Here is a 15,478-nt window from a genome sequence, read left to right on the forward strand (position 1 = left end):
GCAATACCATTTCGAATTTGCTAAGTAATTTCATGGCGTACACTTTGCTCGTCGGCTGGTGTCTCACAAGTTGCACTTCGCCAAACGCCCCTCTTCCGATGGTTTTGACCACTTTGAAATCGGAAGCGCGCATGCGTACTTCATGAATTTTCCTTACAGGACGAGCATCTGAACGAGTGCAAACATGTAATTAACTCACGGAACGAAGCAATTTTCTAGATACCTTTAGAAAACGACGTAACACTACAGACATCACACTACTAAGTAAGCATAATACATTGACCGCGTCTACACCTGTGATAATATACCAATCCAATCCAATTCTGCTTGCTACTATTCCCTGTTCCCACTAAACTAACTATTGAAAGTTTCAAGTGTGTCAGGTGCCTCTAGAAAGTTAACACTATGCGTAAGTCTTGAAATCGACCGTCCACAATCAAACTAACGTAAATTACTTTGAATAGGAGAGGAATACACATTTATATGAAAAACAAGGTCCTTCTGATATTATTTGATCACAATTATTATCTAATGCATTTCACAGGAATATTAAATCGCTCTCATTAGTGCGTACGAGCACTAATAATGTTCCTGATGGCATATGTATTGGCATATGGCGAATGACTTGTCACAGTCTGGGAAGTATGCACTATATATACACACTACTGCCCATTAGCCCTTACCGTATCAACACTTATCCTGATGAAAAGCAGGACAACCGACAGCTTTATTTACCCACATCTTTACCAAAATATAATACAGGTGGGCAAACACAGTGATTTCGAGGATGGTAGAAAATAGCAATACACCATTGCGTTTTCTTTGGATCCCAATAACGATATGGATGCAAAAATACTGTACAAATAGAAATTGAAATCTTCGGGCAACTAGTTAGTTATACAGCGACTTACATCTGTTTAGAAAATTCTCCACATTTTTATTCCTCCTCAGAGCCGGGGTATCAAGATCCGTCACCAACGCAATGATGCCATCCTGCATATGAAACGGTTGATTAGAAATTTTCTGAGACATTTGTCAACCGAGCTACAAAGATAACGAGAAAAAAATGGGCTGCTAACCAGAAATCAATATAGCAGCTAGTCAATGTGAGAGTTGACTAAAAAATTCTAAAAATATTCCAGGCATTCAGTTATATATGTAATTAAATCGATTCTCCAAAATTATCGTTTTAGGATTGGGAACGAAATTTTGAACTAAATTAGACTCAGAAATCTTCGTGCTACATGAAAACAAAATTGCTCAACATGATAAACAATAGAATAGTAGTCGATGAAATAGCCTAAATCAAATAATATAGCAAGTTGTATAATGTATATATACTAAGCATGATATAGCACAGCCTTCCACATTTGCTCCAAGGGAGTCCAACATACAAACGATGTCCATGAAATCACAGCATAGTTTGCTAAAACCATTTACCTCAGTAGGCGTCACCTTCAGGTCTGCAAGCCAATTGGTTCGCTATAATCAATTTATGGGGCCTAGACAAAATGAGGACTGTTCTTTTCCAACTTATAAATATAATCATTAAAATCCAGCAAAGCTACAAAGTTCCTTCTCGTGTGTTGACAGTATTCGAAATTGATCAACAGTCAACAAATACTGCTACTAACGGTATGCCAACAGATTTCGAAGGTGAGACATAGCATAATAGGTAGGTCAGATGAGTGAAGTGAGCTCAAATCTCAAATAGTATTCAGAAACTTGGAGTAAAGATTTCACTCTGACAAATTCAAATCATCAGCAAGAATAATAAAAATTTTAATCCGGATCGGCATCTTGGCCTACCAATAATTGAAAAATCAGTGACAATTGTTTGAAATCAAACCAACTTGCTTTCACACAGAATATCGTACTTTAAATTTTCAGATTAGCAATAGAATACCTTCATATAGATAACAAACTAATAATTCCATGGATTGCAAAAGTATCACCTACTAGCACAGTATCAATGTTTCAAAGTGAGAGAGTTGTTTGAAACACGCAGGTTCAAGCCGTTAGGTACACTTTCATTTTAGAGGACCAAGAAAATCAGAATGTTAAAAAGTGTGCCCTAAGATTACACTTTCAATACCGACACATAGGCCTACATAATATATCATACCAATTGAAAACCTTTTACTTATCAGACACGCTCACGCTCATGCCATATGCACAAACTTACATGTGTGTTTGCATACACTTGACATTGTCAAATTCTGATTGTGACGAGTTACGCAAATTACACAAGCACTCGTATAGCTTACTGGGAATATTTGTTTACCATGCCCGCACCCTTGATCAATCCCATTTTGAGCATGCCAACCTATGATATTGAGACTAGGATAGCATGATATCATCCAATCACTTCATATTGAGGGGCTGAGGGCACTGACGAAATGTACACTTACCAGGAGGGCATCGACGCTCAGCTTGGAATTCTCTTTCGCCACCATACTAAAAAGCTCATCCTGTCTTTTGTTGAAGTCAGCACCCGCCATTGCTTCTTGTTTATGCCGCATAAATGTTATCAGCTTGCACTTCTTGCTTCAAGCCAATTTTCAACTAGGTCAGTCCCGAGAATTGATCATTATTGAAGAATGATACCAACAGAATACAACGGCCGTTACCAAGCTCAATCGAAACCGTTCGTTATATTTATACAAATTTGCACAGCTATCATCTGCAGGTGAAATATAAAATTGTAATTGTGATAATTCTGTGACATAATATTACTGCTACACTCAAAATTATGGTAAGTTATTCTGTACAGTAGTTCAGCATGGGCTGGACAGGTGTAACTATGATCAGTGATCATGTATAGAGATCTAGCTATTGAGAACATCAATTTCTTGATCAACAACATGGTACAATGCATTCTGTAATAACGGAGGGAATCCATTTGTTCAACCCACATAAATCTGAATCAAAAACACACAAATACAAACATGACGAAAATATGTATGAATTCTTGAAATAATATCACTTATACGCATCAAATATTGTGGACATGCTATTCTTTCGATATAATTAAATATAGTGTGTCGGGATCACTGGAGTCAAATAGGAGCCAGAATTAGTAGCCTACATTATGGTACGCTAGTTTGAGCATCATTGTCCCGAAAAGAACATACAAGTTTGTAAAAATTCTAGTCTAATAAGTCCGGCATAATTTTACCTTCATGTGATTTGTGTTTTCGACAAATATCACAACGTAATGATAGACAGTGTGGGAGAAAAGATGAGGAGAAAGTTTATTGAAGGTATTTTGTGAGTGACCGCACAAAACATCACCAAGATGTATAGGGCAGGCGTCTGCATTAGTAAATATCTGTTCAAGTTTGTGCATGCAACGCTGTTGCCCTCATATTATCCAGGGATACATTACACAGTGGAAAAGTTGACTAATTCCATCAAGCCCAGTATGGAATCGGTGTCCAAGGCACGCAGGATCACGCCGACTTGGTCGCCAGTTGCACGCGGTCACGCCATCACGGGTCGTTGATTTCATTAAAAAAAAAAAATCGAAAAAAGTCAATGTTCTCAGCCACCCCAAATGCTATATTCCAGTTAGTATGTGGTATATAGTGTTTTGACCTAATCCTCAAACCAGGATCTGTTGATTACTGTCTGTTGGTAAAGTACTTGCACCTTGCCAGTTACTAACCATTAGCATCTGACCTCCTGTCACTGCCTTAGCACAGTCATTTGAAGTCAGTAACCTTGCTTGTCACGCCGCAAAGTTGGCTCTGTCACGCGAAAAAAGCTCCTACCACGCAGGATTTATTTCAAAAAAAGGACGGAGATTCCATACCGGCATCAAGCGATGTTCTTCAGCATGCTGACCAACCAGCATAAATCTGATTAATAGTCACAAACAGATCTAGCCTATTCAGGGAGGGGGCCCTATAATCTGGGATTATTATTGTAATGGGTCATTAAAACTGAAGTTAAACAACAAACTAAAACTCAAATGCATTAAATGCATTTTGTAGTAGTTATTAGTATTGGCCGATTTTACATAGTAAAAAACTGAAAACCAGAAACTGCAGGAGCATTTTGTTCTCATTACACCATTGAAGTCTTGCATTGTCCGGATAGAATCAGCGAATCAGCTATCAATTTTCGTCGCTAAATATCATAGAAACTGTTCGACATGTATGGAAAAATCATTATCAACTAGGCCTATACCAAGTCTAAGCATTGATGCTTTGCTCATTTCATTTCGATGTTGCAATGACATCACAATTGCAGTTTACAGCCAGCGTAGGCTGATAATACAAGCCATTTCAATTCAAATCATTCATACTCAGACTCCTTCCTTAACTAAGTATATCACTATCAAAATTTATGTTTGACGAAACAATAAATCAAATGTAGGTGTCTGATGTACTGTAGCTTCGAATTGACAGAGATCAGACCAGCACAATGATGAAAAGCCTATCAATCATATACTTCTTTACAGCACTAGGTGACACGAGTTTCAGTCATGCCATGATACATGTGACTTCCAAGCTCAATTGAATCATATCAACCAGCTCTTCCGGTCTCAATCAATTCACTTCGCAAAAGTAGGCTATATATAAATTCATTCCACTTATTCACTTGTATATACGGTATTTGTTTCAAGCGTAAGGAATAGAAATATCAAAACGGAATTTTGACTGGTACATTATTATCACAACTGGTATCATCATGGTTTCTACCTCTTTTCAGTCTTCACACATCTTGCTAGAAGATTACAAGCATTGATACACTACTTATTAATGACATTCTCCGAATAACGTAACAATACGGTAAATACCGCCAGTATAGAGGAAGGACAAATCGGAGATGCGGAGATAAATGACCCAGAAGCATTAAGTTGTCAGTATTGACAGTGAAAGCGGCAGCAATAGTTCCAACTTCCAAGACCACTGTAAAGTATACAAGTATACTGCATCGTCGGCATGCAATGTACTTGCCCATATTGCTACAATGACGGTATTCTTTTTATCGGTAATTACTCCATTCTATGACCTAAACAATTATGCATTACACCGGTACCAGTATACACTACTATCACCGCAAATACATATACTTGAAGGCTATCAAGTCACGACAGAAATGTTCAAGAGGCTTGTGTGTCCGGACCTCAACTCATAGGCCAACGTAGCGTAATTTCAATACGAAAGTGTATTAGTTTATAACGCCTCACATAAAAGTATAGAATTTATTGCGCCCATGATTGTCAGCAGTCTGTCGACGACAAAATCGGCCATTAATTAACAAATCTACCGATGTAACGGAAGTTTGGGCGAAGCCAAGTTTTTGTCGAGTACCAGGACATCTAAATAGTACATGGGACGCTTATCACAAATATTTACTGTTGTTGTGCGATCCACAACCATTTCAGGTAAATAAGAAAAATATTTCGCAATACAGTAACAAAGTGTTTCATATAAAGACTGTTACATCCTGAAATAATTATAAATAATGTTAAATCCAAAAGTATAAGAAAAATTTTAGATCACTCAACATTCCATTGTAGAGACGCGGTTCTACAACTTTTTCCGCTCAAGACACACAATGTACAATTATACAGTGAGACACACCCAAGACACGATGAAATTTTGTTAACATGTCGTTGCAAAAAAGCAAAGAGAAAGACCCGATGAAGGACATATCGTAAAATCAAGCATCGATCTCTCTCTCTCCCTCTCTCTCTCTCTCCCTCTCTCTCTCTCTCCCTCTACCTCTCTCTCTCTCTCTCTCTCTCTCTCTCTCTCACTCTCTCAAGCTAGAATCCCGCTGCGGCCATTGACCCGAATATTTCAATGACTTCTTTACCTCGAAATCAAAAGCGCACAAGTAGCCTACAACACACGCGCGTCCAATGTCCATGTCGTCAAAATAACATATGACCGACCGACAAGATCATCTCTCTATCAAATATGCCGGACCTGACGTGTGGAACAGTATCCCACCAGCCATCCGACAGTCGACGAGCAATGTCCAGGTCCACATTTAAGTCGACATACAAGCAATTACTACCAAGTAAGTACTAACTCGTCCTCGAGATTATCGGACCACGACCTGCCCAGGCTATCGATCTCGCCTTCCGTGACATGTCATACCATTTTTGTCGCTTGCTTTTTTCTGTGCCATCTTCTTTTACTTTTCATTCAGTGTGCGTGCGTCCTCTTTACATCGCCTAGGCCAAGGTGGGTGTCTGATTCCTAAGACTACTCCAAGTCGTTTCGACACCTTCCTATCTTTTCATATAGGGCTAGTATCGGATTTTTTGTGCTGTCTTGAACTGATAAAATTGCTAATAAACCGAACTGAATACCATTAGGCCGAAGAGGATGCCAGATTGATAGACCGCACTTGGTTTCGACGAGAGGTGGTCAATAAGTAAAAGTACTCAAGTAGAAGTAGAAGTAGCGATGATTTACAAGTAAGTAAAAAGCATAGGTATTTTAGGCCTATAATTTTGCTTAAACAACTAAAAATAACCTACAGGAATCTCTTGAAAAAATGTAAGTAAATTGGTTATTACGTAACAAATGTTCCCTCTAAGCTGCGCACGTGCGTAAATGCGCAGTGCTGAGACGGTCTCTGCGCACAGAAAATCCAAGTTGCGCACAAAAAATCCGACATGACGACCTTTTTTTTAGTCGTTACGCACTGTTTTCCAAGGGTCTGCGCAGTGAGTTGGTGAGTGTGCGCAGACCCGTCCAAAATTAGAGGGAACATTGTACGTAACACCTATAGCTGAAACCACTAAAAGATTCTGATTCGTTTACCACGCACTTTTATAAGATATTCGCTATGAACTAGGGTTACGATACGTCCTCCGGCCTTTAGGTGGATTTGTCCTCCTTTTTCAGGTTTTTGAAAATGTCATTCGAGGACGCCCAAATGTCCTCTTTTTTGAGATTTTTTCCACTTTTTTGAGAATTTTGGTCAAATTTACTGTCAAATTGTAGTGAGATAGCCTACTGTAAATCAGCACCGAAGTAAAGCTCCGGCGGGTATAACGTGAAGGAAAAAACTAGTTGAGCTTTTTTTTTAGTCAACCGTCCACGCAGTGAGAAAAATTTACATTTGCGTCACAATTGAATTACAAATGCTCTTCGCAATCTTCATGGCAGCATAACTGTCAAAATTCTAAAATCCGAATATCTCAATAATAACCTGATGTGCTAGCAAAACATAAGGGCATATTCGGAATTAGGGGAGAAAACTCTTGATGAATCAATCAATCAATAAATCGGTTTATTAATATTTTCATCATTTCAAAACATCACAAGACTGCGATACAATGAAAAGATAGGAAGGTGTCAAAACAACTTGGAGTAGCCTTCAAGATCAGACACCCACCTTAGCCTAGGCGAAGTAAAGAAGAGGCATGCACACAGAATGAAAAGTAATGCAGATAATATAAGACGCAAACGACAAAATGAAGTGGCATGTGGCGGAGGGTGAGTTCGATGTGGTCCTTTAATCTTGAAGGCTGGCTAGTATTCATTTGGAAGAAATTGCTTGTATTTCGACTTGAATGCGGATATGCTCGATGACTGTCGGATGCCCGGCGAGATGCTGTTCCACAATTGGGGTCCGGCATACTTGACAGAGCTATGTGTCTTTTTGTTTTCCGTCCTGATCATATGGTAGTTGTTCTTCGATGACGCGCGTGTGCTGTACATGTGCGCTTTTGACTCGTAGGTGAAGTAGTCGTTGAAACTTGAGGGACATTGACCGCAATGGAACTGATACATAAACTTGGCAATTTTTAGCTTCCTCATATCTTCTATGTTTAGAATACCAAATCTTTTGAGAAGCGATTTATCAGTTGCACAAGCACATCCAGGCCCCCGTGGGGCTTTGGCAATGATACGGATGATCCGATGTTGAAGCTTTTGCAGTGGGTCAATCGTATTCTTGCAGGCAGCACCCCAACAAAGAATTCCGTATTGTAACTTTGATAGGAATAGAGTGTTGAAAAGTATCAACAGCACGCTGACTGGCAGAGTGTAGCTAAGCTCATACCCGTTTAAAATTCACAGAGAAGTAGCCTACAACATCAAATTTTAAGTTTATTTAGAAGTTTGTAACGCATTTTACTGCATGGTGTCGTAATAGAATAGGCGTTCATGACCTATACTTTGCATAGATTAGGGTTACCATATTTTTGTTTCACAAATTCCGGACGCTCTTCAGCGCCCACTAGCGGATTTCAAAATGAGCTGTGAGCGCATTGTCGATCAATATGACGTCACACCAGCAACGCTTTGTCTATCGACTAAAGGTGGTCGCGATCCGATTCAGGAGTATGTGGTTGTGTATTGTATGTTTTAACCTGGGCCGTAGCCACATATTACAGCCCTATCCCACCCAAATAAACACTGATCTTGGGCCCATCGTAGGGTATTCGATGCAACTTCTGGGGGTTTACTATATGAATCTGGTCGTTAAATGATTTGAATGAATTGTGTCAATAATATTGGCTCTTCCATATAATACTGTATAATTTTAATGCTCTCTCCGTCCACATAATCAGAGTCAGCGGTAGAATAGAGCTGATGTAGGATGATGACTTCGAAATTGCAAGGGGCGTAATTGTACATCGTTAAGTCATGTGTCATGTCACGTCGATAAGATTATTTATCAGCCTAATGCGGGTGTGTACTTCACCACAGAGCTATATAAACACCGCACATCCGGTGTTTTCCAACCTTTTATGGTCGCGAATCCATTTCCAATTTGAAAATGTGCCGTGGCCCAGCTCAAAATTTGATGAGCTGATTACTAATTAAAGGTCGGCACATTTGCCCAGACTTACTCACAGCCAATTTTGGAAGCTAATTACGTTCAACATCTTCGCGAACCCCAGAATAAAGGCAAACTACCCCCAGGTTTCGAACCAACATCTTTGAATAAAGCATCCAAACGACCTAAAACGACGACTCTATGAATACCGCTATCTTGTAATTGAGATTACAATTAGACTTCTTTTTGTAAATGAATGTTATTTTTTATTTATTTTTTGATCGCAGTTTTTGCGAGGGCGCTAGTCCCCATCTTAAAACCAATATATATGATACTAAATCGCGCGCAGCGCGAAGAAAAATTTCATGTAGCAAAAATCTGCCCAAAAATAGTCTTGTTTAGGTTGATTTACGAAAAAAAAGATATGAGCTTACTTCAAGCCTTCAAAATTCCGGACATTTAGGCATATTTTAGAAATTCCTCCCGGACGCAGTTTTAACAGTGAAATTCCGGACATGTCCGGGAAATTCCGGACGTATGGCAACCCTAGCATAGATGAGCAATGAGCAGAGCATGGATTAGGATTACAATTTGAGGAAACCGGATTTGTGAAATTTTGCTGGATTGGGATTGGATTAGGATTTGAGATTTTCTTTTTACTGGGTTAGGATTGGATTTACCGATTGCCGGGAAGATTGGTGTCCCGTAGCCGTGGCAAATGACGACAAACTTTTTTCCGTGCCAATATTACCATATGGTGATTCAATGCCAATCTCCATAACAATGAAAAATTCGAGGCTGATTGTTTGGGTTCCAGGGCCACGAGCGGAAAAAAATTTATATTTTCGCAGTTAGTGCAGAGTCAGCTTTCGATTGATACCCGTTTTACCAAATTTAATGCCCGTCAAGCCGGTCAAAAATGACCGTCAAATTGCCTGTAGCCAGATGGAAATTGTGACGTGATACAATTTCACTGAGGCGTGAGATTTGCTTGTGTCGACACCATATAGGTGGGGTTACCATACGTCCTCTTTCAAGAGGATTTGTCCTCTTTTTTGACTTTTTTGAAAGTATCCTCAGAGGACGCCCTTTTGTCCTCTTTTTTGAAATTTTGTCCTCTTTTTTGAAAATTTTGGTCACATTTAGAGCAAAATGCGAGTGATATGCCTAAAATTAGCACAGAAGTGACGCTCCGACGGGTATTTCGGAGTGAAAAACGCCGATTTGAGCTCTGAGCGAAAAGTTGCCCTTTTTTTTAGTCATCCACCTAGCAATGTGGAGAGAAAAACGTTATTTTGAGCTCTGAGCAGAAAGATGACCTTTTTTTTAGTCAACCGATCACAAAGTGGGAAAAATTTACCGATTTTTGAGAATTCTTCTTCGGTTTTGCAAGTCTCAAGTTTCTGAAAAAGTGTCCTCTTTTTAGATTTCCAAAATATGGTAAGCCTACATATAGGACACTATGGTATAATGATTAGCGATGGTTATGTTATGATGGTTCGCCGCGCAAAACATAATGACATCGAATTGTCGCGAGAAGACTTCAATATGCGTACCGGTAATCTATTTCCGCTAATACTAAAACATAACCATCGCTGGTAACTTGTCATTTGCGCGCAAGTTCGTCAACACGACAAGCTTGTATAATCGGCATTTACGCATTTACTATTAGCCTACTATACATGTTCTGTACAGTACATTGTATTGTATTGTATTGATAGGCACAACACAGTGGGGCTTATCGCCTTTCTAGGCCTTGTGTCCCACGACATGAATTTCTTAAAGTTCATTGGTCTTTGCTTTTTTTGTCTTGTTGGGAACGTCTTTATCATTCTCTCGCAGCCATCTTCATTGTCTCTCGCTCCCATGCGTCCCCATTATGGAAAACTGAATGGGATAGAACGGTAACTGCGTGGCCTGTCAATCATTTCCGGTCGGGTGATAGTGACCTCACGAGTTGAGCAAATTCGCGCCAGTCACAAAACCTTAGCATTGAGAAAGTTTATGTTTTCTGTTAGTGATCTTTTGTGGCATTTGACCTTATATTAAGTGTTTTGCAGATATGTATTAGTGATTCATTACAACTATCGAATATTGGAAATGCCTGCAAACAGTTGTGCCTTCCCTGGTTGTAATACTAGTCGGAAAAATACTAATTCAGTATACTGTCATGGGATCTGTCTAATTATTATTATAAACATTTTAATGTATACTCATTTATACAGTATATCTATTGAAATTATGGCCTCGAAAGTCGTGATGTTGTTGAGGAATGGTACGATATTCCTCCGGAAATTGTTAATGAACTTCTTTTCAAGGACTTTTATCGAAGCAAGGACACCATATATGTTCCAAATATTATACAGCAACCATAATCAACATAATTGATTATTAGGCTACAAAATGTTTGTAGAGCTTCTTGGAGGTACAGAACTTCAATATACAATTAAATAGTATATTCATATTGAAATGAACCCGAATATTTTCGGCTGACACTCGTCAGGGGTAATCGTCAGCAACTGGTCAGCAACTAGTATGTTTGTAGAATACACGGATTCAAGTATTCTCATTTTATCAGACACAGTACTGGTACATATTAATTTACTGTGTTCGTTTATTGGCATTAAATGCTGCATGGAACTTATTTAGAGATGATTGCCTATCTTGATGTAGCATACCCAAAACGGCATAACAATATTGACTCCTATATGCTCATTCAATCTTTGGTTTGCAAAGATGAAGACATACATGATTGCAGCCAAGTGCCTTACATTAAGCATTCAATGAAGCTCCATCGCATCGCAAGGCATCTCATTTTAGTAGTAGAACTATCGAATGTAAACAGTCTCTCAAGACTCTGCCGTTACAATCAGCTGAATCCATCGACAATGGTGAACTCGAACTGAAGGACGTACAATGTACATTCACGACTAGGGTTGGATTATCCGGATAACGGTTAACCGGTTAACCGGTTAACCGCAGGTATTTTCACTATCTGATATCCGGATATTTTTCTGCCGGTTAACCGGATAAAAAAGAATCGTGGCTAATGCATTTTACACGTTTTAGTAAGCTTCAATAAGTCGTATTCAGTGTTGGCGCGGCCGATTAACTAGAAGCGTGTTGCCAATTAGCGAGATGCGTCTGTACACATTGCACAATGTAATTTGACGCGATCTCCTGCTGAGAAGATCGTTAAATTAGGTCATTGATTGCCGCGCGCTCGGCTATCGTCTCTGGCCTGATTTATCGCGTCTTCAACAAGCCGATAGTTCCACTGGATTGAAGAATCGCATCTGCAATAGGCCATGTGCAGTAGGGCTCTTCAAAAATGACTTTTTTTCTCAAATCGTACTGGCTACTTGATAAAATTGTTAGGTTACCTAATTTAGGCCTACACACAAAATTTGGTTCAATTCCAGCCAGTAACCGCTTTGCTATAGGAGAAGAAAGTTTCTATTTATTATGTAAAAATAAATAATAAAAAAATTGAAAATTTTCTGTTCACCGCATGAAAGTGTTAGGCTGTCTATAGAAACGATGCTCACCAAATTTGGTTCAATTCCAACCAGTGGAAGCGGAGTTATTGCCGTCGAAAGATTTGGATTTGAATAAAATAATATTTACGGTGACCGATTCTTTGTTTATTTATTATAGTTGTGCTCACCGTAAATACTATTTTATTCAAATCCAAATTTTTCGACGGCAATATCTTCGCTTCCACTGGTTGGAATTGAACCAAATTTGATGAGGATCTTTTCCATAGACAGCCTAACACTTTCATGGGGTGAACAGAAAATTTTCAAATTTTTTATTATTTATTTTTATATAATAAATAGAAACTTTCTTCTCCTGTAGCAAAGCGGTTACTGGCTGGAATTGAACCAAATTTTGTGTGTAGGCTTAAATTAGGTAACCTAACAATTTTATCAAGTAGCCAGTACGATTTGAGAAAAAAAGTCATTTTTGAAGAGCCCTATTGTGCAGTGTACACACTATTCCATCGCTGGCCTGCACAATCGCATGTTCATTGGCTTGGTGCTCACGATATTATCGTTGACCTACCTACACAATCGCATCTGCAATAGGCCTACGAACGATATAATCGCTGGCCTAACCATCTCGGACCCAGCATGCATTGGCTCCTATCTCTCCATGGCTTGTTGACGATATGCCGTTAAGTGTATTCTAATTAGTGATTCTGAGAGTGACACCGCGAAACTGAATGACATCGAATGTTCGCAAGAATGTGCGTGCGTGCAAGCGTAATTGATTTCCGCTGATGATTAATTCGAAAAAAAAAGATCGAAACCCCCTGATTTTATTTCAATCCCCCTACATTTTCGGCTGGCTGCGTGCCTGATCACGTGAATTAGAGCGAGGTATCATGTCGGCAGCAATTCCAGTATCAGCTAGTCGTCTTTCTAGTACTCCAAACCTAAACATAAGGATGGTCAAAAGGATGTAAAGCCGTTGAAGTTTCCGGCGTACGACCTGCCAACCTTTTGACTCTCTACGAAGCGCTGCTTTCTATTCAGCCCACTTCTGTGGAAGCTGAAAAAGCATTCAATGAACGTGGACTCTTTGTTACAAAATTCCGGTCCCGGCTACAGGATCCCACAATTGATGCATCTGTGATTTATAGAGAGGGCATTGCAGAAGCAGTGAACATTAAATTTGCGTGGTTTTTCTCGTATTCGCTCATACTGCGCGCGTAAGTAGGTACTCTACAATAACACTGTGTAATGATTTTGCGATCCGTTTTACATGCAGACCTAATGAAATCGATTCTCACTTAGCAGTTATTATCCGGTTAACCGGTTAGATAAATTCCAAAATATCCGGATATATCCGTTATCCGGATAGTGAAAATTATTGATATCCGAACTAACCCTATTCACGACATTATGATCTTAGTGGTCTAATAATTGATTTTCGAGCGTAAAACTGACCTGACGAACACTATGATGAACCCAGGGGATGCTCGAAAACCCCCGATCTGGGTGTAAAAAACCAGTGGCGGCCTGTCTCACTAGCTGAAACAGCTTCGGCGATGGTAACAGCATTTAATCGAGACAGAATCAGCTGATATGAATGGGTGGGGTATCTTGTTTTGACGTGCAATGGCGCAGATCCTGCCATGACTGAGAGTCTTAGAAAACCACTTAGGGATTCCCACAAGAGATGTCTTTCAGATAGTACTGTTATGCAAACTGTTGTCAGGAATCGTACGCAACTCATACTGGAGAATAAAATGATATTCATGATCCCGATATTCTTTGTTGTATTTGTATTCCTTCAATAAAATACTAGTTCTTTTGTGGTAACTATGTGTGACTTATTTCGTCTCGATGTTGCCTTGAGACTGGTATTGGGTTTGCGAACCCTGCTGTACAAACTGGTTAGATCTGTCTCTATGAGTCTATAGAAAAATATCCACGTCTACACACAATCTGTCAGAGATTCTCTTCACTCGGTGTTGCTCGACTGAAATTTTTTGCCACGGAAATTTAGATGGGACAGAGCCTTATCTCGTATTCTGTCGGGACAGAGCCATATCTCGTATTCTGCCTGCAGCAATGCGTTAGCCTGATGTTATTATCGTGGAATTGTCTTCCATATACTTTTGTATTCCGAGAGCTCTAGTTATGTAAATCACTGACTGCGACAAGCCTGATATCACTATCGTCGAAATGTCTTTCACAGACTCACAAATCACAAACTACAGACATATTGACAATTTATTGCTTCGTCACAAATAAACAAATTTGACTGGAAATCATGAAATCACATGTAAAGGTCTTATACTACTAGTCGCAACTATTGCAGTGGACCAATACAGTGCACTCATTTTTACAGAGGATACAGTTCAGTGGAGAAAACAGAAGAAGAAACACAAATAGGAGTCGAGGCAATAATAAAATGCAGATTGTCATAATAATATGATGTTTATGATAGAAGTAGATGGAAATAAATGTTATCAATGAAGTAGATGGAAATAAATGTTATAAATAACAATTTTTTCACAAATACGCCAGTGTTGCACAAACCTTAAATAAAATCCTTTCCACAGTAACCTCTCTTATGTTCCAACGTAATACAATCTTTCTTTATAGCTTCTTGTCCTTTGCGATGGAAGCTACCGGTACCATTCACCATTCTCTCATTACTGCACAATACACATAGGGAAGCAACAATAATGAAGGTGTGAGACACCATTCGGCTTCGTTTTTACATGCTATATGCAAGCACTGGCACATATAGATCTACAACTATAATGACCTACGTTACGCCCCTTCAAAAGGGATGGAGTATCAATATATAGATAACTAACCTACGTAGGTTAGTTATCTATAATCAAAACCTCCGATCCGACATCTGGCCAGCCTTTCGTAACAATGGCGCCGCCCATGCGCAGCCAGTGGAAATCGTCTATAGTACCAAACACAGTAGACTTGGAAACGATCAAGGTGACCACAGAAGATCAACAATTACGCGACTAAATTTAAATGATGCACATATTACGTACATTGGGCGGTAACGACCAAAATTTATACCCTTCGCGACCAATACTGTAAGAATCACTGACGTAACCGATGCCATTACCAGCTGCAGATATAGGTGGTTCGTGTGATTCCATGATTGAAACACTATGACAAAATATAAATGGTTGGCACGCAGGTTGGTAATATTTTACAATATTTTGATATTTTGGCACGCTGCA

General features: G+C 39.3%; 1 protein-coding gene across 3 annotated transcripts in view; it reads right to left on the minus strand.

Annotated features, from left to right (window-relative positions):
* LOC145446847 (rho-associated protein kinase 1-like) overlaps positions 1-3,415 on the minus strand; it is a 30,085-nt gene extending 26,670 nt beyond the window's left edge. Inside the window, exons 1-3 of one of the 3 annotated variants that reach the window (XM_080325221.1) lie at positions 2,412-3,415; positions 912-993; positions 8-168 (exon numbers count right to left, since the gene is read on the minus strand). In XM_080325221.1, coding sequence (XP_080181347.1) covers positions 8-168; positions 912-993; positions 2,412-2,522 — 354 coding nt within the window. In that variant the 5' untranslated portion in view covers positions 2,523-3,415. The remainder of the gene's footprint in view (positions 1-7; positions 169-911; positions 994-2,411) is intronic. The other 2 variants (XM_080325220.1, XM_080325222.1) reach the window with 2 other exon arrangements.
* Between the last annotated feature and the right edge of the window lie 12,063 nt (positions 3,416-15,478).

This window comes from Botryllus schlosseri, chromosome 9, assembly GCF_051294905.1.
Source record: "Botryllus schlosseri isolate E-star chromosome 9, Bs_hap1, whole genome shotgun sequence".
In the NCBI taxonomy this organism is placed as follows: domain Eukaryota; kingdom Metazoa; phylum Chordata; class Ascidiacea; order Stolidobranchia; family Styelidae; genus Botryllus; species Botryllus schlosseri.